Source organism: Camellia sinensis, chromosome 14 (assembly GCF_055761805.1).
Source record: "Camellia sinensis isolate YWXY chromosome 14, ASM5576180v1, whole genome shotgun sequence".
NCBI classification, from domain to species: Eukaryota; Viridiplantae; Streptophyta; class Magnoliopsida; order Ericales; family Theaceae; genus Camellia; species Camellia sinensis.
The window spans coordinates 64,196,183-64,223,437 of record NC_138974.1 but is presented as its reverse complement, the minus strand read 5'-3'; the positions used below and the strand labels follow the sequence as shown (position 1 = coordinate 64,223,437).

Genomic DNA, 27,255 nt, shown 5'->3' with positions numbered 1-27,255 from the left:
GGTTTGAAAGGTACACATCTTAAAACTTGTGTTCATTGTTTGGCTGGTAAATAACATAGAGTTTCTTTTTATAAAAATGTTGCTTCTAGAAAAGAAAATGTTTTGGAGTTGATTCATTCGGATGTTTGTGGTCTTTTGAAAGTTAGAACACATAGTAGTGCATTTTATTTTGTCACTTTCATTGATGATTATTCAAGGAAAGTTTGGGCTTTTATACTAAAAACTAAATATCAAGTTCTAGAAGTATTTAAGTATTTTCAGGCTATGGTTGAAAGAGAAACAGAGCAGAAATTGAAGTGCATCCGATTAGACAATAGTGGTGAATACATTAGGCCATTTGATGAGTATTGTCGTAGCCAAAGTATTCGGCACTAAAAGACAGTTAAGAAGACTCTTCAACAAAATGGTGTTACCGAGAGGATGAACCATACCATTGTGGAAAGAACAAGGTGTTTGCTTTCATAAGTTAAATTGCCAAGATCCTTTTGGGATGAGGTAATGAGGACAGTGGTTGACATGATCAATTTGTCTCATTCCTATCCTTTGAATGGTGATGTTCCAGAAAGAGTTTGGACCAGCAAAGATGTGTCTTATGAGCATTGAGAGTGTTTGGTTGTCGAGCTTTTATTCACATTCCAAAGGATGAGAGGTCCAAGCTTGATAGTAAGTCAAGACAATATATTTTTCTTGGCTATGGGCGTGATGAATTCGGGTATAGATTGTGGGATCCGGTCGACAAGAAAAGTCATTCGAAGCTGTGATGTTGTGTTTCTTGAAGGCTAACCAATTGAAGACTTTGGCAAAGGTGATCAATTGGAACAAAAAACTAGTGATCTCATTGACATGGATTCATTTTCTTCATCTTCAGTTGATGATGAAAATAGGGGAGATGTGCAACCACCCATTGAAGATGTAGAGGATGATGCTAATCCTAATGAAATTGAGCCAAAAATTGAGAAAGAGCAACCAACTCAAGAGCCGCCACCACAACTTGAGTTGAGAAAATCTACAAAGGACCGACAACCTTCAAGAGAGTATCCTCCCAATGAATTTGTATTGATATCCGATCAATGGGAGCCCGAGAGCTACCAAGAAATAGTTGAGCATGCAAAGAAAGATGATTGGAAAAATGCCATGGAAGAGGAATTGAATTCCTTACTTGAAAATCACACTTATGATTTAGTGAAGTTGCCTAAGGGGAGGAAAATTCTGAAAAATAAGTGGGTTTTCAAATTGAAGAATGATGGCAAGAATCTGAGGTATAAGGCACGTCTTGTTGTGAAAGGCTTTGGGCAAAAGAAAGGTATTGACTTTGATGAGATTTTCTCGCCGGTTGTGAAGATGTCTTCTATTCGAGTTGTACTTAGCATGACTGCAAGTATGAATCGTGAAGTTGAACAACTTGATGTGAGGACTGCATTTCTTCATAGTGATCTTGAAGAAGAAATTTACATGGAGCAACCAAAAGGTTTGTGAAAAAAGGGAAAGAGAAATTTGTTTGCAAATTGAAAAAAAGTTTGTATGGTCCCAAGCAAGTCTCGCGGCAATGGTATAAAAAATTTGACTCTTTTATGATGAATAATGGTTTTCTAAAACCACTTCGGACCATTATCTGTTTGTGAAATTTTTTCGGATGGTAACTTTATTATTCTTTTGCTTTATGTTGATGACATGTTAATTGTGGGTCAAGATTCTACCATGATTAACAAGTTGAAGTTAGAGTTGAGTAAATCTTTTGCTATGAATGATTTGGGATCGGCAAAGCAAATACTTGGTATGAAAATTGTTCGTGATCACAAAAAGGGACTGATTTGGTTGTCTCAAGAAAGTTACATTGAGAAAGTTCTTAAGAGCTTCAACATGAATAAAGCAAAGTCGGTTGGTTGTCCACTTGCGAATCACTTCAAGCTTAGTTCGAATCAATGTCCTACAAATGAGAAAGACAAAGAAGAGATGTTAAAAATTCCTTATGCTTCAGCAGTTGGTTCTTTGATGTACGCCATGGTTTGTACAAGACCGGATATTGCTCACGTCGTTGGCGTGGTGAGTCGGTTTCTCTCTAATCTGGGTAAAGAACATTGGGTAGCGATAAAATGGATTATAAGGTATCTTCGAAGGACTTCGAATGTGTGTTTGTGTTTTGGGGATAGTAAGCCGATACTTGATGGGTTCACAGATTCTGACATGGCCGGTGATGTTGATTCTAGGAAATCTACTTCGGGATATTTGATGACTTTTGCGAGGGGAGCTGTGGCATGGCAATCTAAATTACAAAAATGTGTTGCTCTCTCAACTACCGAAACTGAATTTATTGCTATTACGGAAGCTTGCAAAGAAGAGTTATGGTTGAAGAAATTTTTGCAAGAGTTGGGTTTGAAGTAAGAAAGGTATACGCTTTATTGTGATAGTCAAAGAGCTATTCACTTAAGTAAAAATTTTACTTTTCATTCGAGATCGAAATATATTGATGTGAGATACCATTGGATTCGTGATGTGTTAGATTCGGAATTGTTGCAACTTGAAAATGTTCACACAGATGATAATATTTCGGATATGTTGACAAAGACTTTGTCGAGGGACAAACATTTGAAGTGTCGAATTTTGGCAAGTATGGTTGATGTCTCCACTTAAGTCGATAGGGGAGAATTGTTGGGGTATATCTCCTTATTGGAGTTTGAGACACAATTGGTTTGTTAAAAGAATCTTAATTTGGTTTGGTTTAGGTATAATATATTTTATATACTATATTTAATTTTTGGGGACTCAATGAGTATTTAATATTTGTTTGGTGATAATTAGGATTTGAATAAAAAAAGCCCTAGAATCAAACATATATATATATGTTTGCGTGAGGCTGCGGTAGAATAATTTTGGCAATTCAATTCGGTGGAGTAGTGCGGCGGTTGTGATACTATATTTAATCAATCAGTTCGTGGCTTTGGAATTACTTTGCGGAGTAGCAGTCAATTCGGTGGTGTAATGGAAAATTCTAAGGTTTTTTTGATTGATTTGGGTTATTATTTTTGGGTCTTCTTCAATTCTGGTTTCGAAGATTTTAGTTCATCTATTTGGTGAGGTCTTTCCTTTTATTTATTTGGGATTATTTGAAATTCACCTAAGGGTAATTTTGTGAGACCATTCGTGTCTCGTTTGTAATCGTTTAGAAACTATTTGATTACTAGTGGAATTGGATTTCGATCCCGTAAACGTACCTCACATTGAGAGAACCACGTTAAAATTTTTATATTACTTTAAATTTAATTTTTTTACATTAATTTTTATTTTCATTAATTAATTTACTTATGAATCATTTATTTTTCCTAATAACAACATATTACCGAAAGGTTGTAAAATTGGGGTGGGGGACCTCTTTTTGTTAAAAAGAAACTTCAAAATATTCATCCCCAACTCCCTAGCGCCGTCACTGCTACCCCTCCTTTCCCCCTCTCTCTCAATTTTTTTTTTCTTAAAGTTGTTTTTGTGATTCTTAGCTAAATTTTAAATTGCCGAAAGCTTGATCCATTGAGAACTATCTTTTTCTAAGGATCACACACTATCAAGTTAATTAGATTCATTTGCTTTTCTAATATTCATGTCATCGGCCACTTTTAAAAAATACGTAAACTTCAAAACAAGTATTAATTATTATATCTATATTCGATTTTTATTAGATACTGATATATTGTAGATATGTATCCACATGTCAAACATATTACTAGTTTTTTTAAAAAAAATTATTATTATTTTATTAGACACACGTGTCTTTTGTTTAGACATGCCTCAAGACACCTTTATCATATCTCTGTTGTGTTTGTATCTTAAATTTAAAAAAAATAAAAATAAAAATTAGTCTGTCTTATACCGTGTCCACGCTTCTTTAACCCACAACAATTTTTTCTCCCATTTTATCTTCTCCACTTTTCTTTCATTTAATTAATTGAATGGCTCAACAGCACCTTGCTTCGGTGGACCAACAATTCCTTCATTTCTTTGAGTTATATTTGCCCTAAATAAATTTATTCCCATTTAAGCTAATTTTTAAAACTCAATTGCCCCTACCACTACTACATCCAATGATGAAAGCAATGCTAACTTCATTTTGTTATAGAACATGCAAAAGAATCTTTATATTGTTATCCCATTTTAAGTATGTTGTCAAAAGATAATTTTTTTTGGGTGGATAATTGTCAAAAGATAATGGTTTGTTTCCAAACAACAACTAAAAAAAAGAAAGGAAGAAAGAAGGAATTTGCAGAATTTTTTTTAGATCAAGAGCTGAAAAGTTAGATGGTGTTCTCGTTCACTTTTTGTTGGTAGTGTTCTTAAACTTTGGCTCCTTCAAGCACAAACTCCATAGTCGAAAAAAGTAATATCATACTACATACTTAAAATTTTATTCAAAAATATTAATGTGATATTTAAATTTAATTTATATATAAATTGTACAATACATCATTGAAATCTCAACCCTTAACAATCATTTCGAGTAACTTTCCTGATAAAAATTTTACGTTCTTGATAAATATTGAAAAATACTTGGGACCTCTAATTAGAGGTACCACTAGTGATGTGTCAGTGGGTCCCACCCACTGCCACATCAGTGCTGTGTCTTGATTTTTTTTTTTTTTTTTGCCTTTTCCACCTCATTAGAGGTGTGTTAGAGCCTCTAAATTAGAGGTCTCTAGCATTGCGACCTCTAATTAGAGGTACCACTAGTGACCCACTGCTACATCAGTGCTGTGTCTTGATTTTTTTTTTTTTTTTTTTTACCTCATTAGAGGTGTGTTAGAGCCTCTAAATTAAAGGTCTCTAGCATTGCCCTAAATATTTTGAAAACTTAGACTATTCCAGGAAAAAGTGAAGGACAAAATATGACTGCTACCTATTTGATGACACCTAAATTTTTAGTTGTAATATGATTCATATCTGATTAACATGTATAAATGGCCGTTAAATTGTCTGTCGACTCCAGCATACAAGTTTGTTTTTTGACTTATTTTAGTTTTTAGTGATTTTTTTAAAAAAATTATACCAATTTTTTTTACTTCTAGATTTGTCTCGACTAAAAGGTCTTGAAATATTTTTTAAAAAATCAATTTTGTTGTAAAAAAATTAACTAAAAACGGAAATAAACTGATTTTGTAGGCTTTTTTGACCCCAAAAAATGTACATTTGTTTTCTGTGAATTTTTTAAAAAGAATATTATTTTTTTATAAAAAAATTAGGGTCATCTAGTCAATAAATATCTAAAAGTAAAAATAATAATAATAATATATATTTTTTTTATAAAAAAATCACTAAAGGTGAAAATAAATCAAACTAAATAATCCAAAAAACTCAACTCCCATGTTTGTGAATTTTCACCCTCCAAACAATCCTATTATTCATCATCATGAAACTCTTTCAACCACCTATTAATATTTTCATAGTGTTTATTTTTCTTTCAGGATGACTGCATATTTTGAAAAACTATCCCAATAAGTATCCTAAAAATATAATATGTGTAAGGGATTCAAATTTAAGCGAATTAAATTATCTATAATATCTTTTGATAAGATACAAGATTACCGTATCAACAATTTTACAAAAACATTTAATTCAATATGAACTGCACAAAAATACATCCGATCCATGCTGAGTATACCAGCACCATGCTAGGTATATGAGAGGACCACCCTACACTTTTAAGGAGGGGTGGGCTAGCCACATGACTTGTCTAATATGGCAATAACTCCCTATTGTTAACGAGTGTGACAATGGCTTACCCACCAGAGAGCCACCATCCACCCAGCATGATATATGCAGTTATTAATACCAACATGTAGACATTTATCACATTGGAAACACAAATTCTCATCAGTCAAATTTAACTGGTTAACTTTTTTTACCCCTTTTTCTTATTGACTTTTGCTCTTCACATCTGCTTGTAGTCTACCAGACCTAAGAGTGTGTTCACCCAGTGGAGAATTGAACATTGCATCTTTTTTACTATGATTCAAATTGTGTCATCTTCAGTTTTTGTGTCCTATTCACACTACTAAATTAATGCTACAATTCCAAGAATTTTATACACATTGCATTTATTCTGGTAAAATATAAGTTTATGTGCACAGAAATTAAATATAAAATCAGATACAATCATCTCACAAAGGGTAGGGCCTACATATGTGGGACTCACCCCTTGTGAGAGCGTTGTGTCCCATTTTGTGTTTGATTTTTGTTTTTAAAATTACTATATTGAAAATGAAATGTCAAATCAAACTGAATAGTAAGTTATTTAAGTTTAATTTGAAAATTTAATAAGTTTTAAAAATATATTCATCCTTAATTTGTATATTTTTTAAGTTGATTTCAAACAAGTTTCAATTAAGCCAAATTCGAGTGGTTAGATTTTTTTGATATAGGTCTTATCAAGCTAAGCTAAAAGATTTAATGAGTTTTAAATTAAATTCAAACTTGAATTGTCGAAAGCGTAATCAATTAACGGTTACAATTAAAAATAAAAGACCAAAGTGATTACTGAAAATTGGGTGAGGTTTTGAATCCAGGTTTGGGCATATATAGTGACACGACTCACGACCTATAAAGAGATCCATATAATTTGAATTACATTATCCTCAGGATAGTGACAAGAATCTTGACAATCCCATCTCATTAAGAGATAGAGATGTAAGTGATTATATATCGTTATATACAATATATATACTATTTAGTGTGGTTTTAACCGAAAATATTTTTGTAAAAATGGGTCTAACTCTTTGCTATTAGAGAACGAATATATTGTGTGATTCATGTCGGTGATATCACTCCATCACACGAAGAGTTTGAGTTCACTAGAAGTACGTAATTCACCCGTATGATTTATGGATTTAGTTTAAGGTACGATTTAGCATAAATTAAATAAGTGTTTTTATTTGGATTATATTACTTCTTTACTTTTTTGCATATCTTTTCATAAAAAATCAAAAAATATACTTATTTAGATCATTCCAAACAATACCTAAGTATACAAAAAGTATGTCCAAATTGTGAGAATATATATTATATATATGGTATATTAGAATTAGGTAATTTTAGGCAGTTCCCTTTTCATTGTATTTCCTTTTTCTGTCATAGATTAGGGCTATATAACTGATGCACTCTTTGTAAACACACACAATTGAATATACATAATTTATTCAGCAATCTTACATGGTATCAGAGCTTTGCGATTCTTGACTTTGTGGTAGCTAGGGTTACGCACGAACTAGTCTACCTTGCTTGTGATTCATCGTGATTCATCTGATTGATCGAGCTCTCTCTTCTCAACTTGTTTGATACAAGATCGAACTACTTTGGTTTGATCTCTGGTTTTGATTCTAGTTCACGCTCGGGAGGCCTTCTCTGGTTTTAGTCCGTGACATCTATTCTCTCTAGTTTTGACTTGCGACTCTGGTTCGACTTTAGTCTGGGTCTAATGTTGAGGGTTCTCGTTGACTTGTAACTTTGGGTCGTCACCATTGCTGTCTCGCACAACTGGTTTTCGTTACTCATCTGGTTCATTTCTCTCACCTCTGGTTCGTGATTCATCTGTCGCATGGTTGGTCAAAACTTGTCACCTCTCTCTCTATCTCTTTTTCTCTGATGTGAAGATTTTTCTTCGGCCTCAGGTTCTTGTTCTGAATTGGTGTTCTTGGCTTATAACAGTTCATTGATATTTGTGGGTTTTAGGGGGTTTTGATTATTATCTTGACTCCAACTGGTTATTATACATTTAGACCCAGCATTTGGTTATTATTACACTCTGGTTTTAGGGTTTATTCCGTTTAAACCCCTTATCTCTTTGGCTATTACAATGTTTCTAGTTTTGATGAGTGTGCCTTTTGCCGTTAGAAGGGGCTATTGAAAATATCATTATCCCAAGAAGGAATGTCTGTCTAGCTCGTATAATCAGCAGTCTCGGACCCAGTTTTGCCATTCTTTTTTGAGTAATCTTTAGGCTTCCATCGGTTTTACTTCATCTGCTCCAACTCCTGATCCTGACTTGGCTTCCTTGAGTGCTTAAATTAGTCAACTTCAGCATACACTGTCTACCTCCCAGTCATCCCCGTTTGCCTCTATTGTTTCCTCTCTTCATTCAGGTTTGTTTGGGTCTTCTTCAGGTATTTCTTTATTTGTCTGGATTTTTGACTCTAGTGCCTCTCATCATATGACTCCTCATCTCCCCTTACTTCAAAATTGTACTCCTTCTCCCTTTCTTGTTACTGTCAATGCTACTAATGGGTTTGGTATGTCTGTTATATCTCTTGGGTTTGTCCTACCATCTGCTATATCTGTTGTCTCTATTCCATCTGTCTTTTATGTTCCTCAATTATCTGTCAATTTATTATCTATCAGTCAGCTTGATGTCTTTGGTTTTGATGTTATCTTTTCTTTTTCTATATGTTCTGTGCAGGATCGGATGTCTAAGCAGCAGATTGGGACTGGCCGTAGAATTAGAGACCTTTATGTGGTGAAAAGTTTACATCTGCCTATGATTACCTCTCCGATTGCCTTTTCTTCTTTTCAGTTAGATTTTCTGTCTAGTCTCTTCTATTTGTGGCATTCTAGATTAGGGCATTTGTCTGTTGATCGCTTACAGTCTTTAGCTCAGTCAGGTATATTGGGTAAAGTTTATTCTAGTCAATTTATCGTGTATCGAAGGTGTAAACTTACCAAAATAACAGCCTTACCTTTCCATAACAGTACTTCTATATCTGTTACACCGTTTTCTTTAGTTTATCCTGATGTCTGGGGCCCTTCTCCTATCCTCACCAAGAGGGGGTTCTGCATACTATGTGTCATTTGTTAATGATTGCACCCGTTACACTTGGGTTTATCTTGTGACTCATAAGTCCAATTTCTATCAGATATTCCGTACCTTTCAGTCTATGATTACTACTCAGTTTGGGTTTACCATTAAAGTGTTACGGTCTGATTTGTGTTATATATACAATATATATTCTCACACAAATCCATGTGGATTTAGTTTAAGTATACAAAAGTCCTGTTTGGTAGAGCTGTGGGAAAGTACTTATAACTTATGTCTAAACAGCTTATGACTTATAATTTTCAGCTTAAGCTGATTTTCAGCTTATTCTTAAAGCATCTCCTGCCCCACTCAAAGAATAAGCTAATTTCTGACTTCCACAAAGCTATAAGTTATAAGCTATAAGCTAAACCAAACACATCAAAATAGCTTAAATTAAGCTGAAAGCTGAAATAAGCTGTAAATAATTTCTGCCAAACAGGCACAAAGTACGTCCAAATCCATTATTTTCGCTAGGTATTTGCTATGCCAAGTGTAATTTCTATAGGGATTTTTATCAATCAATTCATTTAGAATAATATTAGGAATCATGAAAAAAATATCATGAAATATTTCATAAAGAATTTTCATCATTTGATTAGTGTGTGGTATTTTTTTGTATGTGTAATCTAATGGTGGAGAATCTTTCATGATCATTTTCATGATACTTTTTTCATGATACCTAACATTACTCGTTCATTTAATTAGACTTCTTTATTTACAGATCATATTGATAAATTTATTATTGTAAATTTATTAATAAAAAAAAATTGAAACTTAATGGATAAATCTCAAAAATAGCACATATTAGCAACAAATTAAACACAAGTCAAGTTCAAAATATTATCTTCATTTTACAAACCTACCAACACAACATTTTGGACACTCGTTAATGAAAACAAATTTATTTTTACCTATCCCCACACTCTCCTATTTAATCCACATACATACAGCTATGCTCACACCCCCTCCCTCCAAAATTTCCAGTTTCTCACACACGCGCACACTCTCTCTCTCTAGCTATCTCTATCTCTCAGTTTCCAATGTCGGCAAGAGGTAGTGGAAGAGTGAGTTCCAAACCAGACACTAATGAGAAGACGAAGACGAAGACGACGACAAGCACTCACAATCACAACTCAACTGACAGAGCTTCTGGTGAAAAGAGCAGATTCCCAACAACAAGTTGCAGATTCAGAGTACCAACACGATCAGAATTATCATCGCCTGTGAAATTCCTCAAGCGACTCGGAGACAAGGTTGTTGCAGCCATGAATTTCGTGTCCCGGAGGCAGAGGCAGAGAAGGAGGAGATCCTCTTCCAACGTTTCTTCGTCCTCCGGAAGATCCAATCCATCCATAGCTCCGCTTGATTCTCATCATAGAGCTGAAGCAATCAGCGACTGCATCGAGTTCATCAATTCCTCTTCTTCTTTGCAGAGATCCAATTCTGTTCCTACAAATCCTGTCTAACTTTCTCATCAAGTTCTTGCCTTGATGTTCTTGTTTTCCTTCTAATTAGTATTAGTGGCAGCAATTGGCAACCTTTTTTTTCACTCAAAAGCTTTGGTTATGTAAGAATTTATTTTTAATTAGGCTGTCATTGACTATATTTTGTTTGGTTTGTGAAAAACGGGTTGAACGTGATTCAGATAGATTGACTGGTATGAGCCCAAAATTATTATTGTGATCCATAAAGTTTGGGCCATGGTCATTTTAGTGTATATATTATTTTATATGTGAATATGTGATATGGATGTGTAAGGCCTCTTTTAAGTTATTTGGGTTCCTTAATGGGTGGGCCCAGTAATTGTTTTATTTAGGCCCAGTCCCCTCTCCTATCCTTATTAGGGTTTACATATATCTATATATATGTAGATCAAAGGGTTGTCAGTCCCATTGAAAAGACAACAAAAAAGATTAGGAGAAGGAGGGGAAGAGCTGGTGCTAAGATTTTCCAATTGTGAATGTCAAGGAAGCAAAACTCAAGGCAATAACGGAATCAAATGGTATGTATCTGAGATTATATTTTAGTAATTACTTATATTCATATTGTTTTGATTTTTAGTATATAGATCTTAAAATCTTACAGTTTGCCTCAATTGAACATATTTGAATTTCTGGTATGTGTATATATCTTTATGATGGAGAACTTGAACCAGCTCACTTTGGTATTTTTAGTGAGATCTCTTAGACATGAAGCTTTTAGATGAGATGGTAATTTAATAATTTTTGTGTTGGAATTTTATTGTTTATCTGACAATTCTAATACTTATACGGGTGTCTGTCTGCCATATATGAACGATGTATTGTGAATATTAAACTTGTGAATGAGTTGATTGTTAACAATTCAATATTTTAGTCTTCACAATTTTTAACACCACTAAACATGTTAAGAATTCATAGCGCACCTAATCAAGAGAAGTAGTGAGTTACAAAATTTAAAAACAGCCAAAAAACAAATATAAATTTATCCTAAAATTATTACTATATTAACGATCGTTACAGTTCCACTAAGATCAAACACATTATACCAAAGATAATCGCTCACCATAACCACATATACATAGAAATTAAAGATGAGATTAAAGTGTGAAAATGCTTTAAAAAATATATATATATATATCCTTACTTCAAATTGAATCTAAAATCAAGTAATTAGTGTCTAATTTTTATTAAGATTCACACTTCCCCAACAAAGTAACCATGGACAGAAGGGATTTATGATGTGTCAAGCTGTGATGAAAACACAGCAAGATCAGAGCAGAGAAAAACACGGGAGGGTAGGGCAAGCTAAGCTTGCCTGGCTGCCGGCTGAGGGGTAAATAGGTTGGTGATGAGTCCGTGTCATACAACTATTAGATATGTTACATGTTTCTCTTCACACAGTAGGCAATAATAATAAGGATTTGGCTTGTCCCCTTGAGGTCTTTAATTGAAAGGAATAAAACAGAAAATTTTTATTAGTAAGAATTTATTCAAATATGAACTAATTGATTTTTTTTTTTAAAATTTTCACCGATAAGAGTCTTTTATTTAATAATTTTTTTCGATCAAAGTCTTTTATTTAATGACTATTTCCAATCAAAATTTTTACCTGTATGGTCTTATTAAAAGTTCAACAAGAGACCAGCGATTCCCTCCCTAATAATAATAATAATGCACATGAAGAAACAGTGAAAGAAAGTGGCAGTGTGAGATAAGAAGTGTCGATGTAAATTCGTACGTATTAAAATTACTTTAAAACGGAACTACAAACTAACTGTGTATGTACTATCAACCCACCCCTGCAACTTTTTTATTTTTATTTTTATGATTGATTATGAAATTATGTATCTATGATTATAAAATTATTATTTTTATAAATATTTTATATATAAGAATTTATAATATCTATAATTGTTGTGAGATATCTTTTATATTTCCTATTGTTGACACTGTAAATAATAATATTATTATTGCAGGACACGTAACACTTTATTGATCAATCAGGAGTAAATAAAAGTTACAAAGTTAGTGGTCTTACATGGTGGAACATGGAAGACAAGGTGAAAGAAGTTAAAACACATGTGAAGAATATAATGGACAAATTGACTTAGTGGAAGACATGGAGGGATATGTGACATTGTGGGAATGAATGTGAAAGAGTGGGTGGTTTTAGGTGGTTATTGGGTAGCTATTGCTAGAAGTTTTTTCCCTATAAATAGCCATTGACGCTACATTTACACGACTTAGAACCAGATCTAGAAACCAATTTATTTACTTTATATTTTTTTTCCAATCCTTACTTTCCAGTCCTTTATTTTCTAGTACTGCATTTCAAATTCTTTGGAGTAGTTCTAAGATAGTCTGTCGCTGTAACCCCTCTCGAAATTGTAAAAGTGCAAAGGTACAATTTTAAACTTTTGTCTACTTAATGAAATTTGATTTCTAACACTGTTCTTTTCTCTTTCTTTTACTTTGATTATTCTTGGGTAAATTACACTGACCTCCCCTGAGGTTTTTGATAAATAAAAGGACCTCCCCTATAATTTCAACAATTATAGTAACATCCCCTACTTTACCTAACATTCTCTAGATCCCTCAATTCCGTTAGATTGGAACAAACGGTGTTACTTGCATAGAATAAATGACCTTATTACCCTTTTTTTTGAGCACAAAAAGACGATACTATCCTTGTCCTTATTCCTCCGTTGACCCACAAAATGACTTTTTTTTTAAATATTAAAAAATGTTTAAGAAAATTTTATTTATTTTTTATTTTATATATATAATTTTTATTTAAATATTTTTTTATTTAAAATATTTTATTTTATTTGGTAAATATTTTGATTTTTTTAATTTTAATATTTTAAACTCAAAACACAATTTCATACTCAAGTCGTAACCAAACACATAACTCAAAACTCAATTCAAAAATTATTTTCAAACCTCATAACCAAACACATGAGTTGAAACTCCACACTATTTTCAAAACTCTACACTCAAATCGTAACCAAACAAATAACAAAAAGGTTAAAATATTTAAAAATATATTTATGAAATAAAATAAAATATTTAAAATAAAAAATAAAAAAATATTTAAAATAAAAACTATATATTTAAAATAAAAAAGAAATTTTTTAAATTTTTTAATATTTAAAATATTTTTAAAAATACAACATATAAATGTATGAAACATAGTGCAAATTAAAATAAATAAATAAATGTTTAAAATGTAAAATATTTACCCTAAAAAAATAAATCAAAAGAATTTCAAAATACAATTCAAAACCTTTTTCGAAACTTATAGCCAAACAATTTTTCTCTTTTCAAAACTCAATTCAAAACTCATAATTCAAAATACGACTCCACATTCAAATTATTATTCTAAAAATAATTTTAAAAAATAAAATAAAATAATATTTTTTAAAATTTTTTCTTTTAAAATAGAGTTTTGAAAAAAATTTGGTTTTGAGTTATGTGTTTGGTTATGAGTTTTGAAAAAATAATTTTTGAATTAAATTTTGAATAGTTTTGAGTTGTGTATTTGGTTATGAGTTTTGAAAATTTTTGAAATTATTTTAAAAGAATTTTTTTTTCCAAGACTCCAATTTAAAAGAATTTTTTTTAAAAAAATGTTATTTTATTTTATTTTATTTTTTAAAATTATTTTTAGAATCATGATTTGAGTGTAAAGTCGCATTTTGAGTTATGAGTTTTGGAAAGAAAAAATTTGTTTGGTTATAAGTTTTGATAAGAGTTTTGAGTTATATTTTGAAATTTTTGGATTTATTTTTTTAGGGTATTTTTTAAAATATTTATTTATTTTAATGTGCACTATATTTCATACATTCATGTGTTGTATTTTTTTAAAATATTTTATTTTATAAATATATTTTAAATATTTTAATTTTTTTGTTATGTGCATGGTTACAATTTGAGTGCAAAGTTTTGAAAGTAGTATGGAATTTCGAGTTATGTGTTTGGTTATGAGGTTTGAAAATAATTTTTGAATTGAGTTTTAAGTTATGTGTTTGGTTACGACTTAAGTATAGAGTTATATTTTAAGTTTGAAATATTAAAATTAAAATATTTATAAAATAAAATAAAATATTTAAATAAAAATTATATATTTAAAATAAAAAAATAAATCTAAAAACACTGTTTGTTTCAAACACTGTTTCCTTCTTATAGTAAGGCCATTTTCTTCTAAACCTGTCCTCCAATCCAAAAATATTTTTTAATATTTTAAAAAGAAGGGCAATAATGTCATTTACTTTAGGAAAATAACACCATTTGTTCCAATTTGATAGAATGGGGGAATCTGGAGAATGTTAGGCAAAGTAAGGGAGGTTACTGTAATTATTGAAACCATAGGGAAGGTCTTGTATTTGTCAGAAATCTCAGGGGAGGTCAATGTAATTTACCCATTATTTTTCTTAATTTTTTCCTAAAAATCAAACCATCAGTAAAAGTCCTATTCACTGAGATTAAAAGGAATTTCGAAAAAATCATCTGACTAAATGGTTGACATTTATCAATCTTTGTAAGGGCTTATTGATCCTTACCGGTACGCTTGAATTATATTTTTAACTTTCAAAAGCTAAAAAAACTAACATTTATTTTTGGTACGCTCAATGGGATCTCGTTTTAATGGTTAAATGAAGACGATAATGAGAAAATGAGGGCCTTGAAGAAGGCATAAAAGAAGAAATGTCAAACGAATTAGATTTTGCCATTCAAATATATTAATATGAAATATATTGGCGTAAAAGAAAAATTTTGGATCTTTAAGAAATGATCTGTTTTCTTGATGAGGAAAATTTTCAAGTTGTTACTTCATTATCATACTATTTGGTAGAAGAAAAAATACACCATTTAATTGGAGTAATTTATCAACTTGATATGAAAATTTGCCAATGGAGACATGAGTTATCAACCCTTCCTGTCAAGTCTTTAATGACTGAATTTTGTGGGGTTTTACGAAATGCTTTCAAGTTTTTTATGATTGAAATTGGTGAAAAGATAACTTCATAACTGGCTTGGGGAGTCCAAGGACCCGTTTTTAAAGAGTCAAATTATAAAATTAACATAATGAAAGAGCATGTTTTTGAGTCAAACATGGCTAAGAATGATATTCCATATATGGCTCGGGGGGTTCATACATCCATTTGTAGAGAGTGAAGTCATGAAAAGCTTGTTAGGGAGCATGTTTTTACACAAAGTTTGGTTAAAAATGATAAGCAATGTTTGATGATGTGGAAAATTTCAAAATATTTAAATTTCCAAAACCATCATATACCACTATCTTCGTTGTTCAAAATCCATTTTGGATTTGTGGTTCATATCAAAATTTAATTTTGATGAAATGGTTAACAAAATATCAAAGTCTAGAAAATATATTTGTTGAGTTTTTTCCTACATTTTCACAATGGGAAGCATGGAAATGACCAATAATAATGGTCCTGGCTATTTTTATGGTTATATCTGAAATTGTGGCCAATACAAATTTACAGTTGGTCAAGGAAGAAAAAGCTCTGTAGAAAACACAATGAGTTCACATGTTTGTTGTTTTCTACCATGCAATGTGAAAACCATCATTCTTGACCAAAAGCTGGTTTTTGCTATGTATTAGACATGACGTTTTTATACTCCAGATTGTCTTCGAAATGGATATGTAAACAATTATCATTTTAGCTTTGTTATTGGTCAACGCGTGTGTTTCAAAAGCCCTTTTTGCCATATTTTTTTAGCTTTGAAGCACTCTATCTTGCATCAACAATAGCTTCGAAGAAAAAATAATGGTGGTTGTGAACTTGCGAAGCTTTGCTGAGTATTTCCAAGAATGTAATTAGTTCTTTGTCGGTACCTTCAACCTTCGAAGGAGGATTTTGGCCCTCTAGTAATACCTTTAGAAGATGGCTTTCATTATTTGAATTACAACTCTTCAAGAATTCGAGACGTCTCATAATTTTTTTTCATGATATTGGCTACTGTCAAGTGAGACATTTGCTACTTTTACATGGCGGTAAATTTCGAATCATTTCAGAATGGCTTCTAAACATTCTGAATTAGCTTCGAAGTAGGGAGGCTTTAATATGTCATTCTTTATAATAAAACTTTTAGTAAGCTTCGAAGGGTGCTAGAGAAGCTTTGAAGGATTCTGGAAGAGCTTCGAAGAGGTTGTTTATAATGAACATAATAGTATTGCCATGTCATTGAAGTATTACTATGATTTTTGGACACCATACGCAGTGAGTGCATGCATTTATTGATTACAAATTGATGTCTCATGTTGAAATTTTGAACTTGCCACCTAAGAAAGTACAAAGCTTCTACTCATGACTCATACCAAACATGATTGGCATGTATTGTGTCCAAATCAAATTGGTGCTTCTTAATTCAAATTGATCACTTTGAAGCACTCATACTAAATTCGAAGCATATGCCTTTAGTGTAGTGTCCCTTCGAAGCACTTCGTTGGTGCTGTTGTGATATTCAAAGCACTTTATTACTCATATTAGTTCTGTACTTGGTTCGGTTCTTCAAAAATTCAAATAAACATAATTTTTAAAGAGCCGTAGGGGGTAATGTTGGCACCATAAACAGTAATAATAATAATAATATTATTATTATAGGACATGTGATATTTTCTTGATCAATCAGGAGTAAAGAGAAGTTACAAAGTTAGTGGTCTTGCATGGTGGAACATGGAAGACAAGGTGGAAGAAGTTAAAATACATGTGAAGAATATGATGGACAAAGTGACTTAGTGGAAGACATGGAGGAATGTGTGACATTGTGGGAATGAAGGTGGAAGAGTGGGTGATTTTATGTGGTTATTGAATAGTTATTGCTGGAAGTTTTTTTTTATAAATAACCATTGATGGCTACATTTAAAAGACCCAGAACCAGATTCAGAAACCAGTTTATTTACTTTATATTTTTTTTTAGTCCTTACTTTCCAGTCCTTTATTTTCTAGTACTACATTTCAAATTCCTAAGAGTAGTTCTAAGATAGTCTGTTGCTGTAACCCCTTTCAAAACTGTAAAAGTGCGAGGGTACAATTTTAAACTTTTGTTTACTTAATGAAATTTGATTTTTAACGTTGTTCTTTCCTCTTTCTTTTACTTCGATTATTCTTCTTAATTTTCTTCCAAAAATCAAGCCACTAGTAAAAGTCCTCTTCATAGAAGCTAAAAGGAACTTTGAAACAATCGTCTGACTAATTGGTTGGCATTTATTAATTTTTGTAAGGACTTATTTATCCTTACAGGCACGTTCGAATTACATTTCTAACCTTTAAAAACTTAAAAAACCAACAACTATATACTTAAAGTGCTATAAAATATCTCGCGAAACCACTTATAACTTGTGTTTTTATATATATCGTTTATTTTTCTTGTTATGATTTATTATTGATTGATTAAAACTTTGTTCTTGCATAACAATAATTGAAATGAAATTTATAATGGGCCGATGGCCCGAACTGCATTACAGCCACACCAGGCCTATTACGCATGATTAGGAGTTAATGGTGTAATTTTGGCCCGACCCAATTCATGTCGGGCCTCGAGAGTTCTCGTAAAAAATCTGCCCGGCCCGACCCACGGGCCAGAAAATTAGGCCCAGGCCCAAGCCCAAGCTCAGGGATATTTGGGCTTTGGGCGAGCCAGTGGGCTGGGCCACTGGGCTCGGGCTTTGGGCAGGCTTGGGCGGGTCTAAACAATTTTTTAAATTTTTTAAAAATTTTTTCCACCAAAATTTTATTATTTTCTATTAAAAATAACACTGGGCCTCGGGTCGGGTCTTTGAGTGGGCCTTAAGCGGGCCGGGATCACGGGTCGGGTGAGCTTCAAAATGATGGCCCAGGCCTAGGCCCAGGTCCAGGCCCAAGGCCTCGGACTGGACTTAAATGAGCCGGGCCCATCTTAGGCCAGGGGTGGGTTTCGAACCGCCCACGAGCCACAGGCTATTTTTACACTTATTAGGAGTCCATGGATCTCAGAAATGATTAGAACTTGAGTTGTACATATTTGAATATTGAATTTGTAGATACTAAAAATAATACTAATTTTTAAGTTATTTATCTTTTCTCTTTACACATTTAAAATTCATACACATCCTAAATATTATCAATCATAATAGGTTCTATACAAGCCAAATTACGGTGTTAACATTTAGAGCCAAATTACAGACAATTATTACAAAAATTATCTAATAAGTTTGAAACACCACATGCCCAAGTAGCAGTCCAATGATATGCTACAATTTATTAACTATTTCAATGGAAAAAAAATTAAGTAAACAAAACCCTGTCTCCCTGCTAGAGTTTGGGCTATAAAAACATGTGGCTATTTCTTGCCATCGATCAAAAACCAGATAACAAAAACAAAAACAAAAACAAAAACAAAATAATACCAAATAGGTCCTTAACTTTTTAGTTGAACATCCTACAATCTTGAGAGAGACACACACCCAAAAAAAAAAAAAAAAAAAAAAAAAAAAAAAAAGTTGAAGATTCCAGATTGCTCAGCTATAAAGCAGGAGTATTTCGAAAAACATGTCGTACCCGTATCGGGTATTTATCGGCGTATGGTACGTCGTATGGTTACTTCTGCATACGTACCGGGTACATAAAGCGCGTATTTTATTTTTTTCTTCTTAATTTTTGACATACCCAGACGTATCTACTATATACCCAAGCCGTACTGTATGTCAGTTGAAACAATATTTTCTTCTACTACAGAAATAAAACTCATTTTATTAGACTTCTTTTTTATTTTTAATTTTATACTTAACATATTTTTAAAGTTAAACTGTGGTTTGTAAGTTATTTTAATATATTGAAATTTAATTTTGATTTATATCACTATTTTTGGTATTAAATGTTAATTGTAGGTTAAATCTTAACAAATTAAACCATTTAATTAATTTTTACATTACTCTAAATTAAAAATAAATATTTTTTTATAAACGTATCAAGTCGTACTCGTATCTTACTTTTTTTAAATTTTATCATATCTACATATTTATATCATACCAATAACAGTACTCGTACCCGTACCTGTTCTTCGTAGCTGCTCAGCTAGTGAAATCTAGTAGTGGTTCTACTTAAAAGAGTGAGTGGTCAAACCCCCTTCATTCTTGATTTGAAAGTTCATGAAATGGAGAAAGTTAAAATTTGTTTTGAAATTAAATAAAAATTATAAATTTTTTTATCAAAATTTTTAAAATCAACAAAATATACCAATCAATTCACAGATTTATGTAATGGGTAATTGAAAGTTTTATGGGCTGATTTATTTATTTTTTAAAAAATGAGTTAAACCTCTAAAAAAGAGTTTTAATAAAATAATATTTTATCTTTCTTTTCTTTATATTTTGTTTTTTATCTCAATATTTTTTTTTATATGCCCGTCAGCTCATTAAAACTGGTGCAGTCCAGCTCTAATTAAAGCTCTCAAGCAGTGCTGTTATTTTTTTCCCTAGGAATTTAGGTGGGCAGTACCAATCAATTTCACTGAGATTGTCGGTTGAACCTAGTTGGACGGCCTCCACTACATCATGATTGGGAGAAAGCACCTATGATCATGGCCCAAAAAAACACAGATGATGCAAGTTGGAGACAAAACACCAATAAAGCTATGTTCGGTTGTTAAGCCCAAAAAACGAAGGTTATTTTTGTCATCTAAAACCTCAATGGTTTGCTAACAAAAAAAAGGTTTAATAGTATCATCATAATAAAACTTAAAAGGGGTTAAGTATTGCCTTTTTAAATATTGGGGGAGCAACTTAGACGCAGGTCAAAATTGAAGGAGATTTATTTTAATTTCTTCTCTATTTTTTTTTTTTTTTTTGTGGGCAAAAACATGTTTTCTCTCTAGGAGAGGCAATTGTAGATTAACTAGTCAGTAAGAAGTTAAAAAAATTTATGTGAATTTTGATATGGACAGTTACATGAGACAAAAACGCACTGAAGTTGATTTTAGTATATTTTGAATTTTTTTTTTTAAAAAGCATGACAAACTTTTTTTTTTTTTTTGTTACAGGAAAATCCTCCCACTCTCTCGCAGGTCCAAGGCAGAGCGCCCCTTAAGGAGATCACTAGGGTGTCCTGTTGTTCGTTCCGAGTAAGAGACTATAACCTGGAAGCTTTTTCCCGAGGAGATCACCAGGGTGTCCTGTTGTTCGTTCCGAGTAAGAGATTATAACCTGGAAGCTTGTCCCGACCTCCTAAGGCAAGCTTCGCTTTAGTCAGGACTCGCACAGCGGGGCAGAATTAAACCCACACCAAGTAGCTGATAAGACATTCTTGAGGTCAACCTCCTAACCAACTGTGCTACACTCAGGAGATTGGCCCAGAGAAGAGTTGAACCCAAGACCTAGGGGCTTAAACCCCAGGCCATTACCAAATTGCCACTCACCCCTGGGTTATGACAAATGTATACCAACTCAACTCAGGCTTTGTATAATAGAATAAACTAGCCATTGTTTACACACGCACTGTATTCGTCATCATTGCATTTTTTTTTCAACTGTGATAGAGACCATTAAGTGTAGAGCTCGAAATAAAGCTCTACATAGTTGGTAGGAGCAAAAATTAAAAAAGAAAAAGAAAAAAAAAAAAGAGAAAAAAGACAAATTAGAGCTACTAGAGCTTCTAATTTAGAGGTTTCGAACATTTTTGTGTTTTTTTTTTTTCAAACTCAACAAAAAGATCGGATTGATTAACCATGTTTCCCCATCTAAAAATAAAACCCATGTTCCCATCTTTTCTCCGAGTACGCATGAAGAGAAATTATTTGATAATTATGGGGGTAGTTTAGGTACACCGCAGTAGTTTCCTGTAAACAATGCTACAGCATTAATATTAGTGGCAGGGTCCAGATTGCCAAATGAATTGATTATTCGTAATAAATATATATCAGTTCATAAATAAGAAAATGAAAACACAACTTAGCATTTGAAGATGAATCATCAACGCTTGAAAGTAGATTCATTCATTCAGTAGCGAGAGAGAGAGAGAGAAACTTGGGGTGTCATTCAGTAGATTCATTTCTTGTCGAAAAGGCCTCCTAAGCCTCCAAAGCCACCATTCTTCTTCTTGGGAGGAACCGCCACAACATTCTTGCGGCCGCCATTCTTCTCCTCCACCTTCTTCAGGATGGGGTCGGTCTCCAGCATCTGATCTTCCTTCGCTAACCCCCCAAGAATGAAGTCCAGGAGGCTCTTCTCCTCACTTCCGCCGGAGCTCTTGGCTGCTGTCGCAGCATACACTCTTCCGGTGGTCACTGCTGGCGAAAAGAATATGTTCAATGAAGCCATCTCACTACAGCTAAACTCTCTTCTCTTCTCTCTCTCACTCTCCTAACTCAGGCTCCACAAAAGCTAAGAACCAATAGTGAAGGGAAAGCAATGTGGCTGAGAATAAAACAATCCTTTTGGCCCCTTTTGAATCAGTGTGAGCCGTCGGATGGAGGTTGAGATTGTGATGAAGTGTTTCCACCACGAGCTCTCCTCAAGTGTCTTATCCTGATTTTTCTTTTTCTTTCTTTTCTCTTGGGTTAATAATTTCACAAGGTGGGGAAAAAGGGCTCATCCTAAAGGTCTGGCGGCATGGCTATGAGCTTGACACGTGGCATCCTAACAACCCCTTGCATTTATCTGGACAGTGTGCTATTATAATTTAATTCCACAGCCAAGCCTCAAATTTCTATGCAAGTTGATGAATGTCAATAAAAAAATCTCCAACACATTTATCAAAAGACTGGGGCAGAAGTTAATTTTTGTTTTTTGTTTTTTTTTTTTTTATAACTTTTTTGCCTTTTAGAGCCAACTCACGCATATGGTTTTCACGAAGATTAGTTTCAAGTAGAGTAGAGAAAAATTTACAAAAAAAATTACCAAGACCTTGGAATTTTTACCATATATTCAACAATGACCACCTTCAGGTTGGCCTTTAGGTATGACATGAACATCTTTTAATGGCCCTCAATATCCAATGTCACATATGACCACACCAAAAGAGGAAGTGAAATTTATGATGAACCGAACAATAGAGTCACCTAATTAAGGTAAGACATGTTTGCTGTTAAATAAATTGATGTATATTATTGATTGTATTGATTGATATTCTGTCTATTACAAATGGTTCCTTATATAGATGTAGGTATAGTGGATGGTGGTGGTAGGTGAGTGTAGTAGGTGAGTGTGTGGTAGGTGATGGTAAGTGTGTGGTAGGTGATGGTAAATTTATACAATTTACATTAACAGCCCCCCTCAAACTCAAGGAGGATAGGTACTAGCCAACTTGAGTTTGGAGAGAGTAACAAAACAGAAAAATAGGCTGACAATTAAAAATGGGATAGGAGACACTGTATGGTCGTGTCGGACCGTTGTAGCAGACAGTTTACGGGGTCATGTCGGACCGTTGTAGAAGCTGACCGGAATCAATGTCGGGACAGTTTACGGGGTCATGTCGGACCGTTGTAGCAGACACTGTGTGGTCGTGTCAGACCGCTGTAGAAGACAATTTATGGGGTCATGTCGGACCGGTGTAGAAGACAGTTTATGGGGTCATGTCGGACCGTTGTAGCAGACAGTTTACGAGGTCATGTCGGACCGGTGTAGAAGACAGTTTACGGGGTCATGTCGGACCGTTGTAGCAGACAGTTTACGAGGTCATGTTGGACCGATGTAGCAGGATAGTTTACGAGGTCATGCCGGACCGATGTAACAGACACTGTGTGGTCGTGTCAGACCGATGTAGAATACAGTTTATGGGGTCATGTCGGACCGATGTTGAAGAGGTTGTGGTGGTGCACCAAGGGGGCGACTTAGGGAGTGCGCCATGAGCGACTTATACATGATACTGTGTATAATGTCGGGACAGTTTATGGGGTCGTGTCGAACCGATGTTGAAGAGGTTGTGGTGGTGCACCAAGGGGGCGACTTAGGGAGTGCGCCATGAGCGACTTATACATGATACTGTGTATAATTAATTTTTTTTTGTTAAATAAATTGATGTATATTATTGATTGTATTGATTGATATTCTGTCTATTACAAATGGTTCCTTATATAGATGTAGGTATAGTGGATGGTGGTGGTAGGTGAGTGTAGTAGGTGAGTGTGTGGTAGGTGATGGTAAGTGTGTGGTAGGTGATGGTAAATTTATACAATTTACATTAACATTTGCTTCTCCCACAATACTCTTAACCCCATCATAAATAGAACAATTATCGGTCGTCCTAGGTAAATTCATGTGGTGCCCCAACTTGATTGTTATTGGTTTATATAGTTTGAGGTCTACTACTTTTATGTTAGTGTTTTGGCAGACAATATGAAAGGTTTTAATTGATGAATGATGTAAAATAATATTCCAAAAGTACATAATAATTTCTCGAAAACAATAAAAAAGCTGACTACAATGCAATGGTCAAAGAGAAATAGGTATGCATGACTTTGGTTACTAGCGACTCAAAAGTGCATTGCAAACCTACAACTAAGTCGCCCTCCTTAATAGGCTGCATGAGTGGAAAATCGATTATTCTCAATAAAAACTGCTAGCCTACCGACCCACTTTGACTTGTGTAGTTTGAGAAGTTGAGTAGGGTAAGTTGGGGGCAATTAGGTGAAAAAAATGTGTGGATCAATTAAATGACTGCTTAAATTTTTCTTTATGAAACTATAGTGCTATCACACATTATCCCAACAAAAAAAAATATTTGATTGGGAATTGGCAGAAAAGCACAATATAACCTAAAAGTTAGAGGTTGGCCAAAAAATTAGCTAGAATAAAATGAAGTGAGCATGATACCAACTAGTTTTCTCCTAAAATAGTATGTACCTAGCTAGTACAGAATGATAATTAGGTTCTTGTAAAGAACAGAAAACATGTAATCCTATTTATAGTTTTATTAGAAAAAACGTTTTGCACGATTTTAAAAAATTTACTGGCTTTTGAGCACCCTCCGGATAGGTATTGAGCAGCCCCCTCTGGATTTCTATTTTGTATAAACCTGTAGAGCTAAAGTGCACCCGCTCAAGTGGCCATCAAGCACCCTTTGAGCAAGGTGTCTGCAATTGTCCAATAACCCGTGATTTTCACATATTAAAATCCTATAGTGCATACAACTTAGTATCAGCCAGCAAAGGTGTATTTTAAACATCAAAGCAAGTGTCTTAGACTAATGCAACATGCTCAATGCAAGATGATTGTATAGTCTCTAAACGTCTTCAATCTTCAAAATTCAGAAACTCTAACCTATACTCTCAACCTAGATACCTTAACATAAGTTTTCTTTATGGAAATTATCAGCACACTATCACTTAACATTATGCTCTCCTCTTCTTTCCATCTCAGTTTCTCACTTCTTATTAGTTCTTCGGTTGTAGAGTTTCTCCTTTGTTTTTCCCTTTCTCCTTTCTCTCATCCAGTTTTATTCACTGTGCTTTTGTTGCCTATTTCAAGGTCACATGGACATTTTAAAACACACCAACCTCTTTTGTTTTACAAAACATAACCGTAGCATTGGTTTTCTTGAGCTGAAAGGGCCTTCGGTTGATTGATACTTCTGTTCCATGCACCAGATTTGACTTGTTATTAGATTGTGGTTTAATTATGGTAATTTTATTGTTTGAATATTCTCTGCAGAATTATTGAGGCTGTGTTTAGATTTTCTAGTTTTGGGAGAATATTTCATGCTTCATTGTCAGGTTAATTTGATCATGCTTATATTATAATAAAGTTCTCTACCATTTTTTAGAGTTAATTAAATGGACACCACTTCAATTATCACTGAAATCACTTAAGCCCCTCAACTAAAAAATCATACATTTGGACTGCACGACTACAAAAACCATAAAAATTCTCCCCTTTTGGCGAGGTGAAAATGATAGAAACGAAAGAAAACAGCTAAACGAAAAGTCTCAATTCAACCACATCATTCTATATAAATTAGTGTATGTCCACAACTCTCCTTTCTCTGGATTTGGAATGGGTAGGGCAGTGCAAAAGATAGAGACAAAAAGCACAACATAGGCAGAGTTACCAAACAGATAAACTCACAAACAGTCAATAGCATACCTACATGTAGGTTTGAGGTTGCAATGCAAGACACCACCAAATAGTTAGACACAACACAATGCAATTCTAATCATAAGATCTTCAAAATAGATGATTAGTGACAAAATTCAAAATTAAACACATCAGATTGCAATGAAATCAGAGTTCAACTACTCTGCCTCGGGAGCGAGGAGACGGTGCAATTATTGGGCTTATTCTTAAATCGGGCTTGAGCTGTTCTCTGCTCACAACTTTTTAAGGTGATGAGGCCCAAAAGCCCATAAATGATATGAGTGTTACCACCTTCTGGGCTCAAATCCCACATGTTTTGAAGAGGATTTTGTTTCTTTTTTTAAGAGTCATGCTATGGATCTTGTTATGATATCTATCTATACTATTCTAAAAAATGAACAAGTCACTTGATATCCAAACTTTCCTTATTTCTCTTTATGCCATGTATCAATTTTGGATTTATTGAAGAATACTCTTACCACTTGAGCAACATATAATATATAATAAATATTTTATTTTATTTTTATTTATTTGAATTACACACGCATCACGTGTGCCAATAGCTAGTACTATTATTAAATGAAGACTGGTCTTGGTGTCCAAGTCTTTAATTGCTTCTCATCGTCCGATGTGTCTCCAATTTTTCTAGATAAATTTTTTTTTTAAAAAAAATTATAACTGTTGTCGTTTAACTAGCACACTATATATAATAAATATTTTATTTTATTCTAGTTTTGAATGTGCATGTGACACCCCAAAATATATTTACTTAATCTTTGAAAAAAAAATGTAATTACAATATTTTTTGGGCCATAATAGAATATAGGGAACTTGTGCATAGTTATTCTAGAAACCTCATGGTTGGAATGGTGAGCTATGTGGTTTTAGTGCTGCACAATACAACATAGTGCTGCATAGTAAGGGTCTTCTCACCTATAAATAGGTAAGTTGCATGGTAATGAAATCATAAGAATAACAAACGAGGCGATTATGAGAGAGTGAGCCAAAGTCAGAAGTAAGAGTAAATGATCAATTTTGAGGTGAGTTGTACTCCTTCCGTCTCAAAATATTAGTTTCTTATTCCATTTTTTATTGTTTCAAAATATTAGTCCCTTTTCAAAATCAAAGACTAAAATAATATGAATTTTCTATTTTATCCTTCTTTTAAATTCATTAACATCACAAAAAGTATAATTATGATAATTGATATTCTCCAATAAATATACTATCAAAGGGTAATTTTGGAAAAATCAATATTTTGAAAGTGCAATAATTCTACTATAAAAAAAAGTTAGAGTCTCCAAAAGGGACTATTATTTTGGGACGGAGGGAGTATCATATTTTGAGCTACCATAAATTATTTTTATAAATTATGTTTTGTAAATCATATTTGTTAAATGAACCTTATTTGCTACAAAGGGAAACCCATGGATAAAATTGTTTATTAAATGTATTTTGCATAATTATTTTGTAAGTACCACCAGGGAGGTCTTATGTCTTGGGGGACTTAAATAACTATTGGCTCTCTGAATTGTCACTTTAAGTGACCCTCTGTTGTCATGGATCCACTGACCCTCTGATTTCTAGTATGGAGCAAAGTGCTATGCGGAGCTAAGTGCTACTGTAGCTTGCTTTTTGTGCTCCTTTCGGATACAATAGCCCTACAGTTCAGACTCCTGTGGTTTTGAATCTAACTCCATAAGTGCAATGTGAAATAGATAAACACAAATGAGTCCAAATTAGGCAAACTGTTTGAAAAATTGATTTTGAATCAAAAATGCCAAAAATGGACTGTTTTGCCAAATTACATAGTCACTACCTAAATATTTTTGAAAAATTTAGGAAACCGGAGACTCATGCCAAAGGCC

The 27,255-nt window shown here is 33.3% G+C and overlaps 1 protein-coding gene across 1 annotated transcript; it reads right to left on the bottom strand.

Moving 5' to 3' along the window:
- Window positions 1–21,361: 21,361 nt before the first annotated feature.
- LOC114257737 (thylakoid soluble phosphoprotein) lies at window positions 21,362–21,634 on the bottom strand. The gene has a single exon (XM_028197524.2). The coding sequence runs from the start codon at window positions 21,632–21,634 to the stop codon at window positions 21,362–21,364; it is 273 nt and encodes a 90-aa protein (XP_028053325.1).
- Between the last annotated feature and the right edge of the window lie 5,621 nt (window positions 21,635–27,255).